This window comes from Clytia hemisphaerica, unplaced genomic scaffold (assembly GCF_902728285.1).
Source record: "Clytia hemisphaerica strain Z4C2 unplaced genomic scaffold, Clytia hemisphaerica genome assembly, whole genome shotgun sequence".
In the NCBI taxonomy this organism is placed as follows: domain Eukaryota; kingdom Metazoa; phylum Cnidaria; class Hydrozoa; order Leptothecata; family Clytiidae; genus Clytia; species Clytia hemisphaerica.
The window spans coordinates 697178-721584 of record NW_027103590.1 but is presented as its reverse complement, the minus strand read 5'-3'; the positions used below and the strand labels follow the sequence as shown (position 1 = coordinate 721584).

At 34.5% G+C, this 24407-nt stretch overlaps 2 protein-coding genes across 2 annotated transcripts; one reads left to right on the top strand and one right to left on the bottom strand.

Annotated features, from left to right (window-relative positions):
- On the bottom strand, positions 1-4028 carry LOC136801546 (AP-1 complex subunit sigma-2-like). The gene is made up of 6 exons (XM_067058186.1): positions 3927-4028; positions 3523-3701; positions 3161-3269; positions 2701-2736; positions 2334-2435; positions 1-1356 (listed from the first exon to the last, which is right to left on the bottom strand). Exons 1-6 carry the CDS (start codon positions 3927-3929, stop codon positions 1312-1314), a joined length of 474 nt encoding a protein of 157 aa, XP_066914287.1. The 5' UTR covers positions 3930-4028; the 3' UTR covers positions 1-1311.
- Positions 4029-14975: 10947 nt separating this feature from the next.
- Positions 14976-22088, top strand: LOC136801545 (ras-related GTP-binding protein A-like). Its single transcript, XM_067058185.1, has 9 exons — positions 14976-15078; positions 15613-15712; positions 16277-16343; positions 16814-17036; positions 17257-17352; positions 17698-17820; positions 18957-19048; positions 19415-19530; positions 20955-22088. The coding sequence occupies exons 1-9, from the start codon at positions 15061-15063 to the stop codon at positions 21029-21031; spliced, it is 912 nt and encodes a 303-aa protein (XP_066914286.1). The 5' UTR covers positions 14976-15060; the 3' UTR covers positions 21032-22088.
- The last annotated feature ends 2319 nt before the right edge of the window (positions 22089-24407 follow it).

The window sequence follows — 24407 nt, the reverse complement described above, 5'->3', positions numbered from 1 at the left end:
AGAAATTTTTTCGTCTTGAATATTTATTTTAGAATGAAATGTGAATAATATATTTTTGATTTTAAAGATTAACTTTCAATATAGTTGACTTTCTCCAATTCGATTAATTTTCTTCAAAACAGAGGAAGATTCGAATCTTTAAAAGCATCTTATGCTGAGGGAGCAGATGTTTCAGTTCGAATCACAATAAGATTAAAAAATAGAGAAAGTTGACTGTATTACATATTAAAGGTCAGTCTAAATTTAAAGTTGTTTTACGGCCAAGCTTCTCAAAAACTATGCGTCGGTTGATCAGCAAAAAATAGATAGCTCAAAGATTAGTTGCGAAAAATATTTACGAAAATCGGATAAGTGGAAAATAATGAAAATGAATAATTAATGATGTGAAAAAAAAATTGAAAAGATTATGATTTAAAGACTAAATATTTCACTCTGCTCATCTCGATTACTGAAAACATATTCCCGTATAACAACTTACTAAATTGGCCTCGCCTGAACAAACATCAAATAATAAATTTAGTAAAATTTTAATGAAATGATTGCAATGATCAAAAACGTTTTAGAAGAAGCCCTGTAGAAAAAATATAAACAAAATGCATGAAAACTGACCGTTGATTGAAAAACTTTGAATCCAATATTAAAAGTAAATTAGAGTAAATAAGTCGTGATCAGACCCGGCGGATGAGGGGAGACTGAAGTCTTTGAGCAAATGAGATTTTTTTCTCAAATTCCTAGCGAATTTTATCTGATTTTGAGCCTTCAGCCTCCGCACTTTAACGGTTGTTCCGCCGAGCCTGGTGATGACAAACAAACTCTTGATAATGAAATGTCTCATAGAAATTCCTTAAACAGAGTAACAAAAAAACAAAGGACTAAATATTTATGTGATGACAGCAAAAGAAGTTCCAGGAACTTTGAAAAAAATAATTAAAAATTTGGTAGGTTCATTAAAATTTCGTAAGTATAAAAAAAGTAAACATTGCTTCTTTAATGAGCGAAAAACAAAAATAAAAATCTTTTGTACATTCAATAAAAAGAGAATTTTACTAAAAATGAAATTTGTATACATTGTAATATTAAATTTTTTTATCCCCTATGGAAAATTGTTATCAAAATCAATTCATTATATATATTAGAAAAAACTTTCTCGAACTAGTTCTCTAGTAACACCAGTGAATGATTCGAAAAGAACTCCTAAAATAGACGAAGCATCGTTAAATCTCAGACCCAGTCCATCCTAGTCTACGGCTAAACAGCACAACAACTTTTTTTCGTAAATTATTCGTAAACATAATAAAGAATAAACATTTTTTACAGTAATCCCATTTCTTCCAATGCTTGTTTGATTTCGCTATCCTAAAAAAAAGAGAAAACAAATTTAATTCAGTAGATAGATATCAGTACAAATATATGAAAGTACCAACTCTTCACTAAACTACACTAAAAGGTTATTGAATTATTTAATCCCCGACTGGGGATACGGCACATCAAAGGTCGACTATCATTCCTCTCCGATGGGAAATTGGCCCGCTCATTTAGAGCTTTAGTGTGGGCGGCCGTCAATCTGCCATCGGAATATCAGATAATAAATGTGTGAACTGCTTTGCGGATAAAAATATTCATTATTATCTAATTTTCAAAGTATAGATTTAAAGGGACATAAAAGTACTGACGAAATTTGTAAACAAACCGTGTGCAGCGGGAGACAAAACCAAAACAAATGTCACATGTTAAAATAAAAAATCTAAACAAATATGGCTGATTTTGACTGTTTCAATTGTTTTACAAGTTTGTTTTGGACACGTGATTTTAATTGTTCTCTTTAATGACACGTGGTTTGCGCAATGTTTACATTTTACTACTTTTATGTCCCTTTAATTGCGATAGCATCAAAAATTTCCAAAGGATCGAAAGACGTGAAATTAAAGCGAAAGTTTCAAATGTCTCTTCTCTATTCAACTTTGATGTTGATGTCTCCTGTACAAAGAGTGAATCCATATTTATTGCAGTCCAAACCAAGAAAGTATAAGCCCGCAGGGCTAGAATCGAACTTTAACCTTTCTCAGGCAAGGAAAAATGGAGCCTTAAAATATGCGCCTTATTTTTGACGACGGATTGAATCTAGTCATTCCTTTGTTTTCGAGTGATATATTTTTCGAAATTTAAAGTATAAATTTTAGTTTCAATCTGTCATTTGTGTAAAAACTAGGCGGACCACGCTAGGTTGCGCAACTTTGATAGGATTTGGTATTCAAATCCTACCAAGGAGATTCGATTCTAGCCCTTCGGGTTTGTACTTCATTGGTCCAAACAATCATCAATTTACTCTGTACCTCTTGTAGAGAATCTTGGGCTTGGATGGCACTCAACACCTTCTTTTTGCTGGTCTCTTGGATCTCCCCTCCGAGAATGAGTTCATCTAACATGTAGTACGCCTGTTGGAAACAAAAAATAAGAGTTCAATGAAATAATCCTTTTGAACTAAAGCATTTATCTCACTAGACTGAAAACCAAATGAATTTAATTTTATCGATTTTTGCTCCTCGTCAATTATTTCCCTTAAAAATATACTTTACAGATTGCTTCATAAAAATTCACCGAATATTGAAGAATTTAAGATTTAATTAAACAATAGATTCTCTTTTCAGAGAGGAATAGTTTAAGAAGAACTTTAAAAACACACCACATATATGTACATACCTTCTCAAAATTGAAAATTATGTCAAGTTCACATACCTAAAACAGATAAAAACAATCGTCAATTTATCTTATGATGGGGTATTTATTTTAGCAAGTTAAATTTTATCATATATCATATTCAAATTGTAGAAAACCTCAAAATATCAGTTAGTTGAATGCCTGGATTACAACATCTAAAGCATGTTGAATCTTGTGAGTAGAGAGCCTCGCTCCCAATTTTGTTTGAAGCGGGATGTCCTATATTTTTTGAATTTTGAAAAAAGAGTACTGCCTTACAGAAGTAAGACTTTAAAGCAAGTCAAATTTTATCATCAAATTACCTCGTTACCTATCCAAATTACCTCTACAAACGCCAAAACTTAAATCTTGGAATTTAAAAAGCTTTGATTTGTACTGGCATTTCAATAGCACTTGAAATTTATCAAACTTATACCACTTCCTATGAAAATACTGTTCTTACATTTCCAAAATATTTGTCTAATAATTCAACATATCGGTGTATACATTCAAGTGCGATCAACTCATTGTCAGTAGGCTCAATTCCAACAACAAAATACAAACTTGCATACCTAAAATTTCAGAGGGAAAAATTACATAGATATAAAAGGATAAGTTTTGTCAGATACTCTTTATTGAGGGGCCATTAGCCTGAACTGTGAACAGTTGTATTATGTTTTGTAGGACCCTCTTAGGATGAAAAGAGGGGTAACCCAGAAAGTTTAAATATGATAAGGTGAAAAGGGGCTGATATAAGAAATTTTTAAATCATTTCAAAAATCTATTCCTTCAAAGTGTTTATAAAATGAACAAATTTTAACATACCGTTTATAGCAAACTTTAGAATCTTTGTATTCCAAGAAGCTACACATTTTAGGTTTCCTGGCCAGAATGATGGTTAAGAGATCGCGCATGATCTTTTTCTTCTCTTTCTGTGTGTATGTATTATACCATTTTTGTAGACGAACTTTCCCTTGTCTGCTGAACAAAAAGATGTACTGCCACTATAATAAAAGATGGTAAATATTTATTAAGGTATTACATTTACTTTTATTTCATCAGCAGTCAAACTGGATGTATTGTAACAATTCTGTGTTTGTATCAGTGGGGTATCGGAAAAACTGGAGCTCAATCTTTTCATCAATCCTAGAATTCATTTTATTATATGTGTATGTGAATTAAATGTCTTGTGCAAGAACTTAAGATTGAATGAAGAGAAAATTACTTACCATAGTTTCTAGGCAGCGTTGATGAAGAAAACAGAATCTTTCACAAGTGTTTTTATATTTCTTAAAATAAATGCAATACAAAAGTATCTACAAATGCATCAGAACAGTATTAAAGATCTGGTGCAGCAGCACCATGAATACTACAGAAAAAAGGACCAGTGAAGTAGACTAGAGGATATCGCCATCTTGAATTTTTTTACTTTTGTTTTCAAAGATTATATATACATAGACCAAAAAGAAAACATATTTCAAAGCCCCATAAAAGTTTATTAAACTATATTGAAAACATGAAAACACCTCCAAAATTTGAAAGAAAATGGTCAACTGATCTCAATTTTTCGTTTGTTTTTCTTCAAAAGGGACTGAATCTAGTGATATGGATTTGCTACATGCTCAAGCAAAGCCAAAAACTGGAGACAGCTGGACCACTTATCAGCACCATCCAGTCTGCCAAAGGTATTTAGCTTTCTAATGCTAATCACAACACTTGGAGTTGTATGGAAAAACGCAAATGTCAAAGTAGGAATTCAAAAAGGGTTAAAAGTTTTTGAATAGAGTTCAATTACTGTTTTAACCTATCTAGATCAAGTGATTAATTTTTACTATGCGAGGTCAACTGGGCTTTTCCCAAAAATAAAGGCCTTGGAAAGGTAAGAAAGGCCAGATATGCACACTCTTACTTTCTTACATCCATCTGCAAACACGTTTTCATCCTCCCCAGGACTCATCAGTGCGGCTTGGGTTAGCAAGCATAGACTGCTGTTGGCACCAGAGTGTTGAGCTTTGCTTAAACGCTGGAGGTGAAGGAAGAAGCAGAGCTTGATCCTCACCGGAGTCTATAGAGCGTAAGTTCTAAGTTCTGAGCGTAATAAATGATCTATTTTTGATAGAAAATCAAACAATATTCTGACATATTTGGAATGGGTCTTGACTTCGTACAGGTGAGATCCTGTACTTTTTATTTTTGGTGTGGAGTTTCTGAAACTTTTGGATTTTTCAAAGCTAGACTTTTTTAGTCATTTTTAGGTATTTTGAAAGTTGCCAAAGTTGAGTCCTGAGTGAATTTTGAACCCACACATGAAACATACCTTTGCTTCAGAAGCTCCATACGCTACCACTAGATTAGATATTCAATCAAATTCACAAGCTATTTATGATGTATATTTTACAGACCCAAATATATTTACATACTAGGGTTAGCCCCAACCCTAGTTACAGTACACCTACCACGGGCCTTTAATCCTATGTTTCCATACCAACAGTCTGGGAAATCCTCTTAATTACGACGCGCTTAAACTTTTGAGATCTAAAAGTGCAATTACACAGTTTTTATCTGTATAATACCAAGAAGTCAGCACCTTTTGAGGCGTTGCAAAGATTAAAATCTTAAAGAGGTACAAAGAGGTACATGAAAATATGTTCAAGGGGTGCTTGGGCCAAGCTTTTTGAGGCAAAAATCCAAAATTTTGCTGGCTGAACTTTGGCCTAACATCAAAGTTCGGGCTAACCACATTTGGGGCTTTATAACAGTGTAAGAGTGCCCCCATCTGGCGCGCAGAAGCGCCAATAAATACTATTTTCTTTAAAACATACTTTCTTTTTAAAACAATACTATCTTTTTCAAAAACATACTATCTTCGTTTAAAAACATACTATCTCATTTAAAAAGAAACTATCATATTTAAACCGAAACTATCTAAGTTGAACCGATACTTGCATCCAAAATTGAAATCGCTACTTTTCTTCTTTCTTCAATAAGGCCAAGTTAAGGTTGCCGAGTCAGGTCGAGTTATAGATCGACTAATTTGACTGATTATAAAAAATTCCGAGTTATAAATCTTTCTTGTCTCGCTTATCCAGTTTCCCACTGTGCGCATGCGCATTACGATAACATGTGGCCGATCAACAAAGGCATGGGGTAGAACTGATTTCTCAGTTTCTTGACCAAAAATAAAATGGAGGAAGGAAAAAAGGCAAATCTAATGGAGAGTGTTTTCCACAACGCCAAAAGCTCTGCAATTTGTCTCCATTTGAGTCCAATCCTTTTTAAACCAGTAACTTGTTTCTCGTCAATGATTTTGGTTGGTCTTTCCCTCCTCCTTTACACCATGTTTATTTGAAACACTGATTGCGTTCACTGTGTGTCACTCTCCATCAAGGTACCCACTCTCGACCATTGCCCCTAATGATTTGGGTAAAAGAGACAAAACCTTACTCAACATGTTTTTTAAATATTTTTTCACTCGTTAAACTGTTAACTCGGCCTTTCAAACTGTTTCTTTTTAAATGAAATAGTATGTTTTTAAACGAAGAAAGTATGTTTTGTAAAAACATAGTATTCTTTTAAAAGATAGTATGTTTTTAAACGAAGATAGTATTGTTTTAAAAAGATAGTATGTTTATAAATGAAGATAGTATGTTTAAAAAAAGGATAGTATTGTTTTAAACAAGATAGTATTTATTGGCGCTTCCGCGTGTCATACCCCCAACTATCAGCTACCCATGCTCAAATTATTCTCAATACTCTGCAAAATTGGGCGGTTCGAGTTATAGTCTTACCAATTTACTTTTGAAAAACTTCAGGATGATTTCCGTAACATTCAAGAATTTTTAAGGGAAAAATCTTGGATTTTCCGATATATACTTGGTATGAAAATGGAGCAGATTTTATGGATTATTTCCAATACGGAAGACCAACAAATTAGGGAAATCCTGAATTTTCAGACTTTTTCAAAATTTCTCACGATTTCCAAGTGCAAAAAATTCCTGTCGACATCCCTCGTCTAAATTCGACACCCTTTTCTAGCAGTCTAGAGCTGAAAAATAAAAAAAAGGTCAAAATTATTTTTCTTTGCTTAGTGGTAAAAGGGAGGATAAATCTTTTTTCAATCACCGATTCCAACTTTCATATTATTCCTATCTCTGAAGGGTGTCCAAATTAGAAGACGGATGTTGAGATTAGACCAACTTATGGTAATGTTTTTTTCTGGAACTGCCCATATTACTGGACTGGGCACTGGCTAACCAAAACGGAAAGAACTCTTGTCTATTGCTCGTTCCGACATCGACTTTTTATTTCTGTCTATCTTCTCTGAGGCTTTTTTCTGACCCCCTGGTGACTTTTCTAACTTATTTACTATGTTTTCTGACTATTTTAAAGTGTTTTAACTTACCTTAAAATATCGACCCGACCTAGGTTCGACCCCACCAAATGACAGAGTTTCTGATCAGAAACCCAGCGCGCTATCTGTTGAGCCACACTCGCACAGCAGAATACAAAATTTGGAAATACTTATACAATAAAAAAAAGACGGGGTAATGTTATTATAATATGGGTAAAATTGCCCCTATTTTAACCTGACTGAAATTCGAGCCGTTACTAGCAACCCTGCGAGTCCAAGGTGACGAGTATGCACCCGGCACAGTGACAAAGCCGTTACTTGAATTGAATTGAATTGAATATATTTTCGCAGCAAAGCAGCAGGATAACCCCTTACAAAAAAAAAAGATTTCTCTAATACAATGGGGAACCTTAGAAGAAACTGAAAAATTGTTACAGAACTAAAGAAAAAATGAATAAACGATTATCATAATATTAATAGTAACAACAAATGAATAGGTATAAGAAATATTTTTACTTTTATTTTATGACAATTTCTTTGAGTAGTTTTATTTGAAAAGTTCTTCCTGTTACACCACCCACCCCCTCCCACCCTGGGAAAACACACTAAGTTCACGCACACACATTTGAACAGAAACACACGTACACACACACACAAAGATTATTCCTCTTCAGTTTTGTATTTGTCTAAATAGAATTTTGTAGATAAAGATTTAAGTTCATCAGTATCAAGGTTGTGAAAATCAATGTCAGGATGATTTATTAGTAACTCATTCTATTGTTTTGTCGAAAGACGAGAGAAATGAGTTAAGTCCAAAATTACTGGTTTTGACCGTTGAAAGTTTTAGTAGTAGTTTAATAGCTTTGCCCCTGGTGCCAGTTTTGTGATCAATTTCATCAAAATTAAGTGTTGATAGGACATCAGACAGAAGATTACCCTGGAGGTATTTTTGAATAAATAAGATATTCATTACTTTCACCTGATCACAGGCCTGGCCATGAATGGCGTGTGAAAGCACGTGCACGCGCTGGCACACGCGTAAAATGATTTATGAGTGCGAAAATAACACGCCTAAAAATGTTAAAAAAACTCCAAGGTGTGCGATTTAAACACGCCTAAAATACTCTTTGAAAACAATAGCACGCGCGTAGTAAAAATTATTTTCAACAAAGCAGGTAAACTATAAATAGCTTATATTTGCTTCTCTCTTGTGATTCCCTTTTTCGTGACCCAGACTTTCCACAAATCTCTCTTCTCTTTCATTTGATAGTTTTTCTTTCACTTTTGACGTCATAGCCTTTTATCATACAGATTTGTGAAAGGCTTCTCTTTTCTCTTTTATTTGATAGTTTTTCTTTTACTTTTGACGTCATAGCCTTTTATACAGATTATGTCTGATCTTTCTTTGTGTATACACAAGAAAGAAAAATATTTTACTTTGTGTTTACACTCGTGAGCTTTGTATAATAAATTAGTTAAAGAGTGGTTGGAGACTAGAGTATTTTTACATGAACTCGTTATTATATTTATAACATCCCTGTCTCAGTGATTCAGTCCCAGCGTTGTTTTAACGTTCATTTAATGCTCTATGGCAAAAATTTTGCCTTTTTCAATTCAATTGCCTTGGAAATTCATACATTTTCTTCTCTCGCCTTGGAAATTTTGAATTTTGGTGAAAACTTTTGCCCTCGGAAATCCTGTGTCGTCCGCCCCCGTGAGTTACAGACAAATTCTGGAATGGCCCAATTCAATTGCCTTGGAAATTCATACATTTTCGATGGAAAATCTATGGAAATTCTATGGAATCTATGGAATAATAAGAGCCGATTAAATGCATTTGAATCTGAAAATCCTAGGACCTTTTAATACGAAATATTAGATGGATAGATTACCTTACCATTAGCATTAAGTCAGGCAAACAGTGCCTTTTGAGTAGCGAGAGCAGATGCAGAAAGGACTGCACTTTGTTGCACTTTTTACCACCTCGCCTGCTTTTCTTCAAAAAATGTCGGGTGCATCCATAACCTACTCTGAAAAAATAAGACAAAACAAAGAATTGAAAATACAATAGTAATACTGTAACGTGCTAAAGCACTGGGCTCAACTTCAGTGTACGTGTGAAAGGATAATTACAAGGTCTCAAAAGAAGGTTGTCTACTGCTCATTCCGACATCGACTTTCAACCTGACTGAAATTCGAGCCGTTACTAGCAACCCTGCGGGGCCCAAGGCGCCGAGTATGCACCCGGCACAGTGACAAGCCGTTACTAGCAACCCTGACCCTACCTAACTGTTAGTTAATCAATTCCAAACAACAAAACCCCCGGAAAATTTAAAATGTCGGAATGAGCACTAGACAACCTTCTTTTGAGACCTTGTAATTATCCTTTTCCCTCTCATGATAATAGAAGGCCGTTGCAAACCCAGGGTGATAGGCGCTCGTGATTAAGGAAGGTCCAATTATTGTAAACTCAGGGTAATGGTTACTCGGGATAAGAGAAAGCTCAATTGTAAACCCAGGGTGATAGGCGTTCGGGATAAGAGAAGGCCCAGTTGTAAACCCAGAATGATGGGCACTCAGAATTAGGGAAAGCTTGCTTGTAAGCCCAGAGTGATGGATACTCGGGATAAGGTAGCTAAATTGCAAACGCGGGGTGAAAAAAGCCTTCTTTGATGGGCACTCAGGAAAGGGAAGGTTCAATTATAAAACCCAGAGCGATGAGTACTCAGAAGGATTAGAGAAAGCTCAGTCGTAGGTAAATTCAGAATAAAGAGTTTTTTTCCGTGTGTAGAGCAACCTTTTATTTTGGCATCTAGATAAATTGACGTCAAATATTTTTCAACATGATTAAAAATTTCTATTTTTGTATTTTTAGCATTTAAAAGAAATATTTGACGTCAATTATTTTGACTTTTATGACGTTAAATAAGCGCAAAATCCCGGTAAAATGGGGATAACTCGCGAAAAAAAGCGAAATTTAAAAAAATGAAAAAACTACCCCTAAGTTCTAACATAAGGAGGGCGCGTGCCAAATTTTAGCTCCTTAAACCAATTATTCCGCTCTCTACGCTGCCCCAAAGTTTGCGGACAAACTCACAAACTCACAAACATTCAAAGATTCTACAGTATTGTATGCTTCTGGTGAAGTCGACTGAAACTCTAACTGCAACTTCTTACAGGTTAAGATTGCAGGTCAGTTTTTGTGTTGTGACGTACCCTTATTGGAAAAGAGTTAGAGCGTTATCTTTCGATAGTGGTGCATCAAAAAAACTATTTAGCAGGTCAAAACAGCGGGATAAGTCACGAGAGTATTTTAGTTTTGTTTAGCAGTTTGGCAAAGTTAGAAGTCCATTGGTAATTTTTCCTACCTGTCTGTATTTTTTGTCTAGTTATCTGGCTAATCGTTTTAGCACTTTAACCCTTGGTTGAAGTTTTAAAACCTAAAGAATAGCCAGAATGTCTCTCAGACTCAATGACAATGAAATATTCAAAACAAAAAGTCTGCGATTCTGCGCGCTGCGTGGTCAGCGCTACCTTCTTGGAAGTAGGCACTTCTGTTACTGTATTAAAAATAGAGAGTGCAAAGCCTGTTAATACATCGTTTTTGTTATTTTCCTTTTTCCTTTAGTGGGTGGGATTCCTCATCTCCTCTGTGGGTTTTGTTTGCAGCATACACTGCACTGGGCTGAATATTATCTCTATGTATGTATTTCCCGTTCTTTATGGGTAATGAATCAACGGATCCTGCACTAATGTACTTCCCAGTTTTCTCAAAGGTAATGAATCGAGTGGGGATTGAACCCATGACCTCTCGCTTGCCGGGCGATTGCTCTCCCCACGTGCGTTTGGTTTGGGAACGCGAAACACGAACGCAAACTACCCATGTCTAAACTTTTCAATATATCTCCAGAACTAACAGATTTTTTGAAATTCTGTAAAAAGGTCTAAGTTCCTGAATAGTTTTACTATGTTCTATGGAAAAATCATAAGCATCAGTCAAATACTCGTTCATCTATTTAAGATTGAAGACAAAAATTTGCGAAGAAAAATATACCTTGAGCACAAAAAATGCTTTTTTAAACACTTTTTTCCACCGAAAAACAAATAACTTTTACAGACTTACCTTCCCCAAACATTGAAGAAGCCTCTACTAAATAAAGTAAATGAGATAAGATAAGATAAAACCTTAAAATCAACCAGAATTTACAACCTTTCGTCCAAAGCAAAAGACGTGCTTTTCTCGCCGCCATCTTGAATTTAAAATGAGAATTCTAGAGAATTCCATTCGTTTCCAGCTCCCGCGGTCTTTTTTCATCCAATCAGATCGCGCGATTTCACTTTCGCTTTCTCTAGTCCAATAAGACTGCGGGATTTGAGTCATGTGACTTTTCTATTAAAAAACCCGCGTGAAATACAGGGGGTCAAAAATAGAAATACAGGGGGTCACACTACTGGCTATAGGAACTGAAAGCAAGCAATTAAGGCCAATATTTTTGGTTTTTCTGAAGAACAAAAGGTATAGGAAGCTTTACTGAAAGAGGGATAAGGCTGGGACAATCTATTTAAAAGATATGGACATAAAAAAGGCACTTTTTTGGGTGATAATTAAGATTTTACTTAGAAACTTTAATTCTCTTACCCCCGGCTCGGCCCCCCCTGATATGAGCAAGGAAAACCATGATGGCCACCCCTACTGAAAATTTCAGATCAAAACAAACAAGGAATTAATTCCTGTAACTCGAAGAAAATTGGAAAAAACTGGTTTTTGACTGTTTCTGATCCTAAAGTGCTATTTTTTGGTAAAAGCTATACAATTTATGTTTGGATTTCTAGAAAGCTTACCCATTCATTGTTAATACATTTTTTATTTGAAAGTAATCTCTTCATGGAATAAAAAGATATAGTCAAATCTTGTAGGGTCATTTTTCAAAATTTTTTTGCCAAATTCGATTTTCGCATTTCGCCATTTTACCCTACGCAAACGCACGTGTCCCAACTGCGCTATCGGTTCGTTGCTATTACACTAGTTCGTAGTATACGAGGGGAGCGACGTGCTCAATGTTCACCATCCGGTACCTGAATTCTACGAATCAATGGAATTGCCACGAACTGAGACACAGCTAGTGTTCAATCTCCCGTTCTTTAAAAACATTGAATTTTGAGTGTCTTCAAAGAATGCGGTATATACTATACTGGGTTGAATATTATCTCTAAATACACTGGCAGTTAGGAACATTTGGCGAGTTCCTGTACGCTGCTGCAATCAAAAAATCATAACCACACTCATAAAAAAATTGTGTTTGTGTCTTTTTTTACCGTTTTTTGCCTAGATGATATAGCAAACATAGTAAGTATAAGCAGACTGTGCCTTTAATTGGCTGTAAAAAAATTATGCGTCGGTAGAAATTTCTTCAACTTTCAACAATGATAGAACACACCTATTTAAAAAAAATTAACCAGCGCATTTTTCATCTTTCTACTTCTTCATGTTCCATGAAGCTCTCAAAGTTAAATATAATTAAGCACATAAGATATTCTTATATTGTGAAATGTCGTAATGACGTAACTCGCGCGGCAACAAACTCGCCTTCTGTTGGCTGGTCATATTGGGCGTTTTGGCGTTTTGGCGTTAGGCCGATGAAATTTACATATGAGTTTACCCAAAAATAGATGCGGCATGATTTCATTATTCATTATTCATTATTTTCCCAACAGCACCTTATCCACCATTTCTGCCAATCATGCTCTCTCAAAATAAAAAATTTTGCTTCGCTTCAACCCTTCGCATCTTTTGCGAACAAAAAATAAAGATCGATTGCTACAGTGGCGCTAGATTTTGCAAAAAACTAAAATGGCGGTCAGGGCGGTTTTGCAGATATATGGGCGGGACGCCCACTGCAGTTGTAGGATTGAGGGCGGTAGCATTTTCTGTAATAAATCTTCTTTGTTTACCAGTGTATAAACATGCGTAGAGACGATTTTAACAAAGATAGAGGTTGTAGTTGTAAAGAAATATGGAAATAATGAAAAATTTATGAATTTTGAAAATAATGAAATTTTCATGCGGGTGCTTTTTAGAGATGCGGGCGGCCGACGGTAAACTCATATGTAAATTTCATCGGCCTTACCACCCTCGAAGCAGTGGGCGCCTTCGTCATTCCGCAACTCTGTCCACCATTTTAAATGAGTTAACAAAGATCCAAAAGGGCGCCCTCATCAAGAAAGATCATTTGCTTTGGTCTCCGGCTTTGGGAAGCAGTAATGTTTTTGATTGTTTTCGATGGAAAATGGTACCGTGAGATCGGGTAACTTGCATCAGTGGAGGCTAACATGCATAGTCCTCAAATAAATGACCTGGCTGGTCATTAAAATACAAAGTTAAATCAAAACAAAAATGGTAGAGTAGAGCTGCGAGCGGAGCTGCGTAGTTGTATTTTAATGACCAGCCAGGTCATTCATTTGAGGGCTATGCATGTTAGCCTCCACTGATGCAAGTTACCCAATCTCACGATAAGAAACTTAAGTTAACAAGTGTCATTCAGTTTTTGCTGGCTGATAGAATGGTAGGATCCTGGATAGTTTCCCTAACTGACTGGGTGAATATTACCTTTATTTATGTCAGTTAGTCACACTAGGAAATCAAGCTTTCAGAAAAAACAACATCAGTCATCTACAAAATGTATTTGCAACAACAAGGATGAGAGTTACCTGTTCAAGTTCCCAAGACAATTAATTAAAACTTGAAAACTTAAAAATGAGCCAGAGTATCAACCAACCAAATTTTGTCATTAAATTCCTGAGACAGCGCTTCTATTTTGAAAGGCCTTGGTTATATGCTAAAGTAAAAATAATTCCGCACATGTAAATGGGTCAGTGTTTGAGGTCCGGCAAAATTTCCAGGAAATAGCATATCTGGCGGTGCGCAGATCTAGGTGAGTTCCATCTCCCCCGTAGATCTTTTTCTTGGGAAGTTGATCTTCAAATTAGTTTTCAAGTTTGGCTTGGCTCAACATTTTTCATCTTTGGCTCAAATTTTAGGGAACTTCTCATAGTCATAGTTTTTGAAAATGTTAATTTCATTAAAAAGTTGCCAGGTTATTTCTCACTAATCCCTTTAGAAGTTTTGTGGCACACTTTTTTGCAAGTGTTTTCAAAGAAAGCGTGGTATATTTACACTGTATTATGATTACTATATTTATATACTTTTACTGGAGCCCTGAATCCAACCTTATCTTAAGCTAGATCGGGGTCTAAAAAGCAGTATTGTTACCATATATACTTTTACTTCACTTAATTGTGTTGCTTGTGTAGGTGTTCGAGCAAAGTGCTCAGGTAAGATTCTTGGTGAATCACGCCTCTGTTTGATCAATCTGTTGAGGGAAAAAGAATCTCAGTAGATATTTTTCATGTCAAGTATTGAGTTTGAATTAGCTCTCCTGCACCCAGTATATCCATGAATTTGGGGATAAACTTTAAGTGAAAAGTTCAGCCCCTAAACAATATTTCCTTTCAAAGTGAGATCATAATTCAGTGGGGTTACCTCGATTGGGGCTCAAGTAAAACTAAGCCAAATAGTTTCAACCTTGAACTATTTTCAGCTCTAAAAAAGGGTGTCGGAATTAGATGAGAGATGTCGACATTATACCAACTCATTCTGAGATTTTACCAATACTTTTAATAAATATTACAGAAAAATCTCAGAACTCATAAAATATTTCATCGTATTGCACTCAAAGTCATGCAATAACTAGTAGTTATTGCGAGTTTAGAAAACGCCCTTTATTTTAGCTTTTTTTTTGCTATCATATATGATTTGAATCATTTGAATAAAATGAAAGGTTTAAAAGACTTCTTAAGGGAGGGAGGGAGGGAGGGAAGTAGAGTCTTTCCCAATGAATTATATATGCATCTTTTCTTTAACAAAAATTCTTTTCTAGACTTTAAAAACAATTTGAAAATTGATATAAAAGACAATAGAGAATTTGACAAATTCAATTTAGAATACTCCAATCATGTCTGTTAGAAAGAAGGTAAGAATATAGATTTTCATCATGATAGATACTTACTTGCTACTTTAATGGGTTCAATTTTTATGGGGATTAAATTTTGGAGATTGGATTAAGTCCCAATGGAAATTTGAAAAGGTCCTATCCATGAAATTTTTTTGAATTAATTGTGAAAATGTCAAAAAGACCACTTTTAACATGTATACGGCTATCAAAGAAGCGCTAATAATGCATATTTCACAACCAACATGCAACGTCTGGCATAGTTTGGTAGTTAAATAGCAAAAAATAGCACAAAATTGAGAAAATATTATCACAATCCCCGCAAAAATTAATCCCATTTAAGTAATTACCTTGTTATGTGGGTTAATTTTCACTGGACTTTTTCCCAAATTGAGAATCTAAAATTTTTGGGACGAGGCAAAATTTTGTGAATTTTGTGAATAAATTAGTTCTCTTTGCTAAAAAAAGAAATAAATGGTATTCATATTATTTTCAGGAATGAGACATTTAACTTACAATTTTTCAATTGATTTTTCTATTTCTCTATTTCTCAAGGTTTTATTGATGGGAAAATCTGGTGCAGGAAAGACCAGTATGAGGTCCATTATATTTGCAAATTACATTGCAAGAGATACAAGAAGACTCGGTGCTACAAGTATGTATTTATAATTTCTTTCCTAATACATATACCGTTTTAGTACTTAGTAAATATTGATTTTTGTGGTGAAAGCTAATTATAAAAGTTTGCCCATTAAGAAGAATAAGAGGGGTGATAATTGTTTGCATTCATAATTTGAGGAATATAAAGTCTTCTTTTTTACAATCATCAAAATGAAAAACATGCAACCATCACCACCAACTTTAGAAATGCGTCATAGAAGGGACTTTTTCCGTTCAAAATGGGGAGTTTCAGCTTTTTTACTTTTTGCATGCAGCTCCATTTACGTTTTAACCTGTTTGTGTATTTTAATAAACAGTTGACTGCAACTGTAAATAGTACAGGTTCATGATATTTTAAAAATAGGGAGATGTGATATAAATGGGTGGAGGAGGGGGGGGGGTGACCCCTCTCTAAAAGATGCGATAAAGAAGATTTGATTTGATTTTTGATATGATTTGGACAAGTAGCTTGCAAAAAAATGTTTACAATATACATGCAAGGTATATAATGATCATGTAGTATTTTTAAACTAAATGAGTTTCATCTTTTTACTTTTAGTTGACGTCGAGCACTCTCATGTTCGATTTTTGGGAAATCTTGTTCTGAATTTATGGGATTGTGGAGGGTGAGTAAAACTTTTCATCGATTAAAATCCCATTGAAATGTCTTAAAAGTAAGATGTTATTGTAAGTTGAGTAAATCTTTCCAGAAAAAAGTATATCGAATATAAAACTCTTCTCCATTGCTGTTTCTCCTTCTCTAGGAAAATTTTTTCTTCAACCACATGAGCAAACTGTCAAATTGCTCATATATATGACAATGAGCTCCTTTAGAAAAAACTGTACAAAGGGGGGGGGGGTTGAGTTTACAGGGGTAGTATTGAAAAATTGTTCAAATTCGTCATGTCGATGGGGGTAAATTTGCTATGTTTAGGGGTAGTTTAAGTGTCCAGGAGTACAACACGTGACCAGGGGGTGAAAATTGAAATGTTCATGGGTAGATCACGGAAAATGAATTATCCTCCAACCCCATGAACAGATAAGGTTGCCGATGCTGCAGATCCACTATTGTAATCGTTGTGATTTATCATTTTAGTCAAGAAGCGTTCATGGAGAATTATTTTGCAAGCCAGCGTGATAACATCTTTAAGAATGTGGCAGTGCTTATCTATGTCTTTGATGTGGAGAGTCGAGAGCTTGAGAAAGATATACATTACTATCAGTCATGTTTGGAAGCTGTCTGGGAACACTCTCGGGAAGCAAAGATCTTTTGTTTGATTCATAAAATGGACTTGGTGCAAGAAGATCAGAGAGATATGGTAGACTTATTGTTATACGATCTATTCATCCCTTTTATTCCTCATTCTTTAAGCTTATTTTTCTGAAATTGTGAACAATTTTATGTATTTTCCATTTATTTTTCGTTGAGGAGGTCGATTGCGGGCGTAGATTTCTGGGAAGTTTACTAAAATTTATCTTGAAGAAATCACCCAGAACAAAATGGATTTTTGATATTTTCTACATTCTCGTTTTTTGTAGATCTTTAAGAAGCGACAACAAGAATTGACGGAGCTGTCAAAACCTTTAGAATGTACATTATTTCCAACTTCTATTTGGGACGAAACGCTGTACAAAGTATGGATGATTTTCATTACAATGTTCCTTTTTGTTGTCTTTTGCTACCCTTAATAGTGGTTAAATAAACATCAATTTAAAAAACAAGAGTTATGCTTTACTTACGACATTTATAAATTACAGACTAGAAAACTGTTTGGTCTGGAGGCGATAAAGGTTACCCTAGGTATGTAACTTCACGACAATCACGGTGTTTTTAGTATAGTAAATTCTGAGTTTTCCCTACAGAAATTTCTAGCTAACAAAGATATTATCAGTTTTACTTGCCAAAATAAGTTCCCTTCAGGTATTCATTCCACCTTATCATCATTTCAATTTTGACACATTTTGAAATTTTCCTTGTAGGCGTGGTCAAGTATCGTGTACAAGCTGATTCCCAACGTCAATGCATTGGAGGCGAATTTGACTCGATTTGCTGAACTGATAGATGCTGACGAAGTGTTGCTGTTTGAACGTGCTACTTTCCTTGTAAGTCAAGCATTTACGGTTTCTAAAATTATTTTTTGTTCATTATAGACCTAAAATGATTGGGTTTTTACCAAAATATTGCCCCAAAATAATTTTTTGCTCACTATTTACACTTCAAGATATACCTTCTCTCCTGTTTATCTGCTTAGCCTTACGGTTCACTATCTTTGGTCGGAGGAGGGCCCGTCCCTGAATTAAAATATGCTCAAATTCTCTTAAGAAACGGTTATATGGAGCTAGTCTTTTCAGTAAGTCTATGAATAAATAGATAAATTTTTGCTTTGTCAGCACTTTTAAATCCCCTCCTAATAATATTGAATTTGTTGCAGTATTAATCATTTTTCTATGTTTTTAAGGATTATTAGATTTTTTGAGATCTTTCACCTATGTATTGCTTCCAGGGTCTAGAAATCTTTTTGTCTAAGTCTTCTCCAAAGAAATATGACAATTTGAAATCTCTAAAAATGGGTTCTAAGGACATGTTTTTTTTTTACTGTACCAAAATCAGGTCTAAACAATTAGAATTAGCACCTAGATTTCAAAAATGATCAATTTGATCAATTTGATCCCATTTTCCTCCGGTTTTTTCCAAAAAAAAGAGGTCGATGTGAAAATTCAATCTTTTAGCTACACCCTGATATAAGTTTCGTATATAAATTGGACAAGACAAAAGCCAAATATAGAGCCGACTTTATAAATCCGAAATAGACTATGATTTTTTTCATCCTGAAATACTCCGGTTTCAACAAGCGATATCTTAAGTTCCATAAAAGCTATTAAGATCGGACAAAAAGTATCGGACAGAGCTACTAAACTATTTTCTTATTTTTGAATAACGATAAGAAAGGGTTCAGCTGTTTCTGTTAGTGCCGATTTGAGCCGAGTTGGTTGAAAATCGGCATTTTGGTACAGTCAAAAAAAAACATGTCCCTAACACGCTTCTTACGAACGTAAAAATTCTATTGATTTCTCGCTAAAAGTAATAAAACTTGTAATTTACATATCTCGACATCTGAAAAGGATTCTGAAATTTTGCTCAGGATCATTAAAGGAACCTACAGGCAAAATCCAGAATATAAAAAAGGTGCAAGACTTCTATGTTGTCAGTCTCTCATATCTTTCCTTCACCGCAACAGGTTATCTCTAATTGTCAAAGGAAATCGCACAAAGATGTGCATCGTTTTGAAAAAGTCAGTAACATTATCAAACAATTCAAGTTGTCGTGCAGGTAAGAGTAGAGAATACTTTGAGCTCTTTAAATTTATGTTTCAAAACATTGCAAAGGATAAAAGTACAAGCAAGTCAAAAGATTTGCTACCTGTTTCTTCCTTGGCACATCATTTGTCACTAATACAGTTTTAAGACTGCTTTACTCATTTTTAATTTCACCGATCGATTTTCCCGTGGGCCTCGTCGCAAGGCATAAATTGTGTCAATCGACATAAAATTTCCAAGAAGTACCAAACTCTAATTTGGCGCATGCGAATGCTTCGGAAATATCATTATCCAAAATAAGAGGAAAGCGCATTTCCCGACCGAAGATACGACTTATTATAATCAACTTGTTATTTACGCAACATTTTTTTCATTTCAGTAAACTTCACGCTCAATTTCAAAGTATGGAAGTACGAAACAGTTCATTTGCAGCATACATCGATGCCTTCACTTCAAACACATATGCCATGGTCGTCATGTCTGATACTGACATTCGTAAGTGAATTTTGCCTCATACACCCCTGTATTATGAGTTTATGTATGTGTGTTTTTCAGCGACGGAGACGGTAAGGTTCTAGTTTGACTAGATCCTGACCAACTGAGGACGACGGTAAATCAGCACTTTTACCGTCCTCGATTTTACAGGTCCGAACTGCGGGCTTTTCCAAATCGTTCAAACACTCTTAAATAACTTCAAAGTTCAGTCAAGTCTACTTAAAATTAGTAAAATGTGTTAGCCTAGAGTATTGCCCGAACAAATAGACTGGAGTCGTTTTTAATCCGTGTAATACAGTAATATTGTTATTATATAAGTTTATATACCTTAAGTGTATTGATTTCGACAGGGATTTATTTGTTTGGCGGATTAACCGATTTTATTTTGGTAAATTGACCATCCGCCAAATCTAATACCCGTCAAATTTAACAAAAATATTTTTTTAAGATATGAATTCTACCGGGTGCACCAAAAAAAAGTATACAACTTTGTCGAGATATTGTGAGCTTCAGGATTTAAATTTTTTGTTCATTCTTTTTTTATTATATAGAGGATGCTCTAACTTAAATTTTGAGCTATCATACATTAAGTTTGAAAAAGTAGTTCGAAAGTTATTTCCAAAATACTGACTTTTTTTCCATGTCGAAATTTCAAAAAATCATTAAAAACAGCAATCACGCTATAAATAAGACAAAATGACAAAAACACAACTACATTGTCTTTTTTATTCCTTTTTCTCTTATCTTATATTTTGCCAACAGTTTCTCCATCTTATTTGCACGTCATGAACATTTCCAACACCAGCAAACTCAATGCAGACCCAAGTTCTTTGAGCAACTAGTCTAGAAATGGTGATCTATTTTTTCAAAGGTTTTCTCACATAGCACACACACATAGCATCAAAACCTCTCTTGGAGATTTCCCAAAAATTTTTTTAGCCTTTCCAAAAATATTATCCCACGTGGGAATAGCTTGTTTTACCATACTATTAAATTCCGTAAGTTTTGATGAACACAGTTGCATTTTTTTGGTATTTTTATGTGTAAAGAAGGTAAGTGTCGAGAGAAAAGTTTGCTCGCTGTTTTTAATGATTTTTTGAAATTTCGACATGGAAAAAAAGTCAGTTTTTTGGAAATAACTTCCGAACTACTTTTTCAAATTTAATGTATGATAGCTCAAAATTCAAGTTAGAGCATCCTCTATACAATAAAAAAAGAATGAACAAAAAAATTAAATCCTGAAGCTCAGAAAATCTCGACAAAGTTGTATACTTTTTTTTGGTGCACCCGGTATATGAAATCAGCATTTTTATGTGAAGGTAATTTTTTATTTACCTGTGCCTCACATAAATTTACGTAAAACACGTGTAGATGTTCCAAACATAAGTTTGTATTCAACCTTACATTTCTTTTTTTCGTTACAGCTCCAGCCACTACTATGATCAACATCCGAAATGCACGCAAATATTTCGAACAATTAGAAAATGAGAAACGAATTTAAAGATCGCCACGCTTTAGATGTAATAAAAATATACGATATTATCTGGATATAATCAGTCGCAAAACCATCTTATTACACTTATTTACATCAGTGGCAGCAACCTTAGGATCTTTAATATCTTTACTCTCACGTAATGTGTAGGAAGGAAATTTGAATTGTAAATATTTGATACAAGGGGGTGAATGAAGGGTATTTGTGACACGCATGCGCTCTGTTGAGTAAAGTGTTTGTTATGAAATGGTTTAATTACGTCACAGAACCAATAGCTCATTGGTTGGAAGTGACGTAAAATCAGTCAATACGTCACTTTCAACCAATCAGCTATTGGGTGGAACGGAAGACATTGCAATGTGCAATGGTGCATATCATGAATTTGAAACCAGCAAAGTGCCAATCATTGAGTTTAAAACCCTAAAGAGCCAGAGAGGAATCTTCAACCTTTCTCAAGCAAGAAAATGTGAAGTCTTAAGATTTACACCGTTTTTGGAATGACAGATTAAATCTAGTGCTCAGGCTTTAAACTCAATGGAGCCAAGTTTTTCATTCTCCAAGAAACCTTCCGAACGCCATCTTTCTAACGAAAAAAGACCTGAACTCAGTAAAATGAAGATTAATTTCAAAATGCTAGTCAATTATTAAATCGTCTGCAAGCTGTTTTCTCTTCTGGAAGCAATTTCTTATTATAGCCCTGGGAATTCTACGGAATAATGTTTCTTCGGGAGTCATGAAGTTTAGTACTTTGAATACATATGGCATTCATTTAGATTTTCAAGTTAATTTTCTGTTAAAACGAATCCGTTTTTTCAATCTCAATTCACTTGTTAGTTTAACTTCTAGAGCTTCTTTTTTGAGATTTAAAAAAATAATCCGTATGAGCTAAATTTTGAGCTACAAATCAAGTTTTCGAGTACCCTGCAATTATCCAACGCCTTTTTTTGTAATTTTGAGCGAATTTAATTTTCTTTAAGCACTTCACATATAATTTTGAATTTTCGATAATATAAATTATATAGCCCGTTATTTTTTAAAGAAAGAAATGTTTTAAAACTTTAATTTACATGTTTCCAACTGGGTGTTTTTGCTGTTTTTGCTACGATTCAAATTTAATTCACCTGTCGATCGACGAAAAAAGTCTTTTAGACAAGGTTGAATTTTTTTAAAAGTTTTTAATTTTTTTCTTCAATATACCTTAAGTGGATAAATTTTTGGGGGATTAAATTTGGCGAATTTGGCGAATTTTGATAAAATTCGCCAAATTAAATCCTCGCCAAAATTTCCAAATTCGGCAATTCGCCAAATTAAATCCCCGCCAAATTTAACAAAAAGAGAATTATTATATGTGAAAAATCACAACTTTTTAGTACAGTATGTGGCCCCCAAAACGTCGATCAAATTTAAAATTTCTCTGAAATCTAGAGGAAAAGAGGTACAAAAATTTTTGCTGCATGAAAAACTTTAACATCTCTACTTTATTTCCCGACAGTTCTTTTTCAAAATTTTCAATTTCAACAATATTTTTCAATCGCTTAAAGATAGGTAGCTTTTTTCTAATGGCCCCCAAAACGGAGGTTTGCAATTTTAGCGAATTCTCGAGATATCTTTAAGATATGAATACAAAATTTTGACCATAGTTTGGAAATGTGATTTAGAGGGTTTTGGGCTTAAATTTGTTTGATAACGTTTTTACAGTTTACCCCTGGTTGTCAAAACGCAGGTTTGGGGCCCCCAAAACGGAGGTGTAGTTAAAATCAAATTATTAAGCCCAGTGGTAATAGGGGAAAAAACTATGAACATATTTGTGTTTACCCTTAAATTAATGACCCGATGGATATAAAATTTATGATTTTCATGAAATATTTCAAGATTTTCGATATTGCAAAGTCTAAACTAAACTGAAAATTTAGAAATTTTCAAAATGACAATTTTGATTTAACAACGTCTTAATAAAGTTTCTGAAAACCAATCTCTTTTGAAAATAGTTCCATTCATGTAAGGAATAAGCTGTGAAATTTTTAGAAAAAAGCTTATAACTGAAACTGAAAATATTAAGCTTTAAAGGTATTGTTCTCCTATATTTTGCAAATAAATGACAGAATTTGCCGTTTTTGCTGATTCAGCGAACATTTTTATATGATAATGTTAATTTTTTGTTATAAGCTATTAACTCAAGCTGATAGGAATGGAATTCCAAGATTTTTTGCTGTTTCTCATATTTAGAATTTTAGGTTTTTATCAATGCTGATTCTAGGGTCCCAAAATACTGGTTGACCTTTAAGATGCTATATCTTTTACCCATCCTCTAAAGTCACAGATGTATCTGCATTTTCTGAACGGCATTAGGTGTAGAAAATTTCCCATACCCCATTTTCATAACTTATTTTCAATATCCAAGGAGCTATAGTGAGTTATACTTATATGCAATTTTTATCTAATTTTGGTGTTAAAATATTTCCTTCAGACGCAAATATGTTATTTTGAATCTGTCTCAAACCATCAAAAACAGGCTCATTTTAAAGTATAATCATCATTCTTTCAAAATAAACAAAAATCGATTAATTCTGATAAATCTACAAGTCAGAATCCTCATTATAATGACAACCTCCGTTTTGGGGGCCATATACTGTATACTTTTGAGTAATTTTCACCCATTTCAATGTGACAAAATTTCCGATTCGCCAAATTAAATCCCCGCCAAATTTTACGAAATTGATCTATCGCCGAATTAAATCCCCGCCAAAAATTGTTTTTTGGCCAATCGCCAAATTAAGTCCACGCCAAAACTTATCCACTTAAGGTAAACTTCTGGAAATGCTTAAAATTATCGTTTAAAAAGGAACTTTAACATCTTGAGATATGGGTGAGCTTTTGCACTTTTGTATCAAAATTGGTCTTTTTAGTAGGCCCGAATGGTAACAAATTTCATAAAAATCGTGTGCAATATAATTGGAACAGAGCGCTAAATTTGGACCATAGGCATGTCTTTTACCCTGTGGATTGATATTAGAAGGGCTGCCTAGAAAAATAGGGACATCAGCTCTTAATTCCGGACACTTTTAGTGAAAGCCAAGGCTACCATGAGCTTTTCCAGAAAGAAATTGAATATGGGGGGTGGAGGATATAGCATTTTTTAGAAATTTAACCCCCGGACATTGTGAATTTTGACCCCCGGACAGCAGGTCTGACCCCCCCCTGGACATTCGAAATAACCCTCAAAGCGAGCAAAAATTACCCTTAAACCGCGCAAATTTACCCTCCGGACATGACAAATTTTTCACTACCCTCCAGACACTATATGTCTTCCACCCCCATGCACGGACATTTTCTGGAAGAGCCACATGGTCCAAGCATGGACATTGCATGGATGCGTGCTGAGAAA